This window comes from Panicum virgatum, chromosome 2K, assembly GCF_016808335.1.
Source record: "Panicum virgatum strain AP13 chromosome 2K, P.virgatum_v5, whole genome shotgun sequence".
Classification (NCBI taxonomy): Eukaryota; Viridiplantae; Streptophyta; class Magnoliopsida; order Poales; family Poaceae; genus Panicum; species Panicum virgatum.
Window position 1 is genome coordinate 5,137,870 of NC_053137.1, and position 2,512 is coordinate 5,140,381.

Genomic DNA, 2,512 nt, shown 5'->3' on the forward strand with positions numbered 1-2,512 from the left:
GGAGGGTTGTCTACTTCACCCCCTCACCTTCAAAACCAGTTATTTAACCCACTCAACTTTGCAAAACCGGACAAATAACCCCCCAAGTGGTTTTGGACGGTGGTTTTGCTACAGTAACGCGGTTTTATCTTTTTCTTTTATTATTTATTTTCGCTGAATCTTTGAAAAATCATAGTAAATCGTAGAAAAATTGAAAAATGGAAAATCCAATTTTGTTGGACTCCACATGATTAGATCTACATAATGAACATATAATATGGTATTCTTTAGTATAAAATTTTTATCATAGATTTAGAACTATGCTTTTCTATAATTAAAAGAAATAATTCATATCTGCAGCTTCTATGGTCCAATTGTAGTGAAATTTTTACGGTTGGCAAACTGTTGTATGTTTGAACTATAGTAAAAATTTCATACTCATTTGATAACGTATAACTTAGTTATAGATTTATTTCAGTTTATGCTTGTTAAATCTATGCTTTATCTATAACTAAGTTATACATGATCCAATGAGTATGAAATTTTTACTGTAGTTCAAGCATACAATAATTTGCCAACTGTAAAAATTTCACTATAATTGGACCATAGAAGCTGCAGATATGAATTATTTCATTTAATTATAAAAAAGCATAGATCTAAATCTATGATAAAAATTTTATACTAAAGAATACCATATTATATGTTCATTATGTAGATCTAATCATTTGGAGTCCAACAAAACTGGATTTTCCATTTTTTTGATTTTTCTACGATTTACTATGATTTTTCAAAGATTCAGCGAAAATAAATAATAAAAGAAAAAGATAAAACTGCGTTACTGTAGCAAAACCACCGTCCAAAACCACTTGGGGGGTTATTTGTCCGGTTTTGCAAAGTTGAGGGGGTTAAATAACCGGTTTTGAAGGTGAGGGGGTGAAGTAGACAACCCTCCAAAGGTGAGGGGGTTATGTAGACTTTTTCCAAGATGAGATGAGAAGGATGAATGAGGTGACGTCAAGAATCTCGTCCGTGGGCCCTTAATCTGACGGCTCATAAATGTATGTTCAGGGTGAGAACAAAAGTCACTCGACTACTCGAGCAATGGAAAAGGAAAAAGAAAACATAGGAATTGTGCGAAAGAGATAGAGAGAAATGTAAAAAATAATATTAATACAAAGCAATGGCAATTGTGCCCAAACCACATTGATTTTGACTCCCGAACCACCACTAACATTCACCAGATGCATGCTACAAATGCAAGCTAGCAGACAACCATTTTTGTCTCTCTAGATTGACGGTAGAGCTCGACTCCGATCAAAATATGTTGTTTTTGCGTGAATTTTCCACCACGATTCTCGAAGATTCAGCTCCCCTAATATGAAAATACAAATTAAATTATTGTATTATAAACCCGGGAAATAGATGACCCAATCATAATGATGCGCCGCCGGTTCAGTCGTCGAACCGGCCGTCCGAGTCGACGAACCGCTTGATGACGCGCATGAGCTCGCCGGAGGCGTCGGACCAGGGGTCGATGGTGAAGAAGCCGTGCTGCTGCCCCTCGAAGTCCCGCACCTCCACGGGCTTGCCCATGGCCTTGAGCCTCGCCGCGTAGTCCACGGCGCGGTCGTGGAGGATGTCGCGGCCCCCGACGACGACCACCGTCGGCGCCATCTCCACGGCCTCCAGCGGCGGCGCGCCGGGCCCGAACGGGTTCGCGACGGGGTGGTCCGCCGTGGCGCCCTCCGGCAGCGACAGGCGCCAGTACCGGTCGTTGAGGGGCCGGTTGAGGAACGCGTCGTCGGGGCACTCGGCCTCCGACCGCGTGCGCTCGGCGCCGCCGAAGAAGGGCATGAGCTGGACGTAGCCGCGGACGGCGGCGGGCGCGAGCTCCGCGCGCCCGGCCGGGGAGCCGAACCGCACGGCGAGGTGGTGCGCGATGGTGCCGCCGGCGGAGTCGCCCGAGACGAACACGCGGGCGAGGTCCGCGGACTCGGCGATCCACGGGTCGCCGCCGCCCCGCGCCTGCACCGCGAGCCACAGGACCGCCGCCGCGCCGTCGTCGATGGCGGCGGGGAGGCGGTGCTCCGGCGCGAGGCGGTAGTCCGGGGCCACGACGAGCGCGCCGAGGTCCGCGGCGAGGCGGAGGCAGTAATTCTGGCAGTTGGGCCAGGCGCGGGAGCCGATGCAGAAGCCGCCGCCGTGGTAGTAGAAGAAGACCGGCAGCCGCCCCCGCCGCTCCCAGTCCCGGGGCCGGTAGAGCCGGAGCCCCAGCCCGCGCGCCGCGTCGAACGCCGCGTCCTTCCACTCCACGGACCCGTCGTCGCGCACGGGCGTCGCGAACCCCGGCGCCGCGCGCCGCTCCACGGTGCCGTCGTTGTACACGAACAGCACGCCCCGGCACTCGTCCACCACGCGCCGCGCGGGCGGCGCAGCGGCCTCGGAGGACGCCATGGCTAGCTAGCTAGCTGATGACGCGAGCTCGAGCGGCGCGATGCGGGTGACGAGTGTGAGCTGAGCTGTGAGGTCGATT

At 51.4% G+C, this 2,512-nt stretch overlaps 1 protein-coding gene across 2 annotated transcripts; it reads right to left on the reverse strand.

The window, feature by feature from the left end:
* Nucleotides 1–1,108: 1,108 nt before the first annotated feature.
* On the reverse strand, nt 1,109–2,512 carry LOC120662553 (probable carboxylesterase 15). Of its 2 annotated transcripts, XM_039941680.1 has the most exons (2): nt 1,466–2,512; nt 1,109–1,351 (listed from the first exon to the last, which is right to left on the reverse strand). In XM_039941680.1, exons 1-2 carry the CDS (start codon nt 2,431–2,433, stop codon nt 1,294–1,296), a joined length of 1,026 nt encoding a protein of 341 aa, XP_039797614.1. In that variant the 5' UTR covers nt 2,434–2,512; the 3' UTR covers nt 1,109–1,293. The 2 variants fall into 2 exon arrangements, with proteins under 2 accessions (XP_039797614.1, XP_039797620.1); XM_039941686.1 differs by having other exon boundaries at nt 1,109–2,511.

Coding starts and splice junctions, on each gene's coding strand:
- LOC120662553 (XM_039941680.1), bottom strand. CDS start 2,433: ATGGCGTCCTCCGAGGCCGCTGCGCCGCCCGCGCGGCGCGTGGTGGAC. Junction 1,352..1,465: donor CTCATGCGCGTCATCAAGCG/GTTCGTCGACTC, acceptor TTTTCATATTAG/GGGAGCTGAATCTTCGAGAA.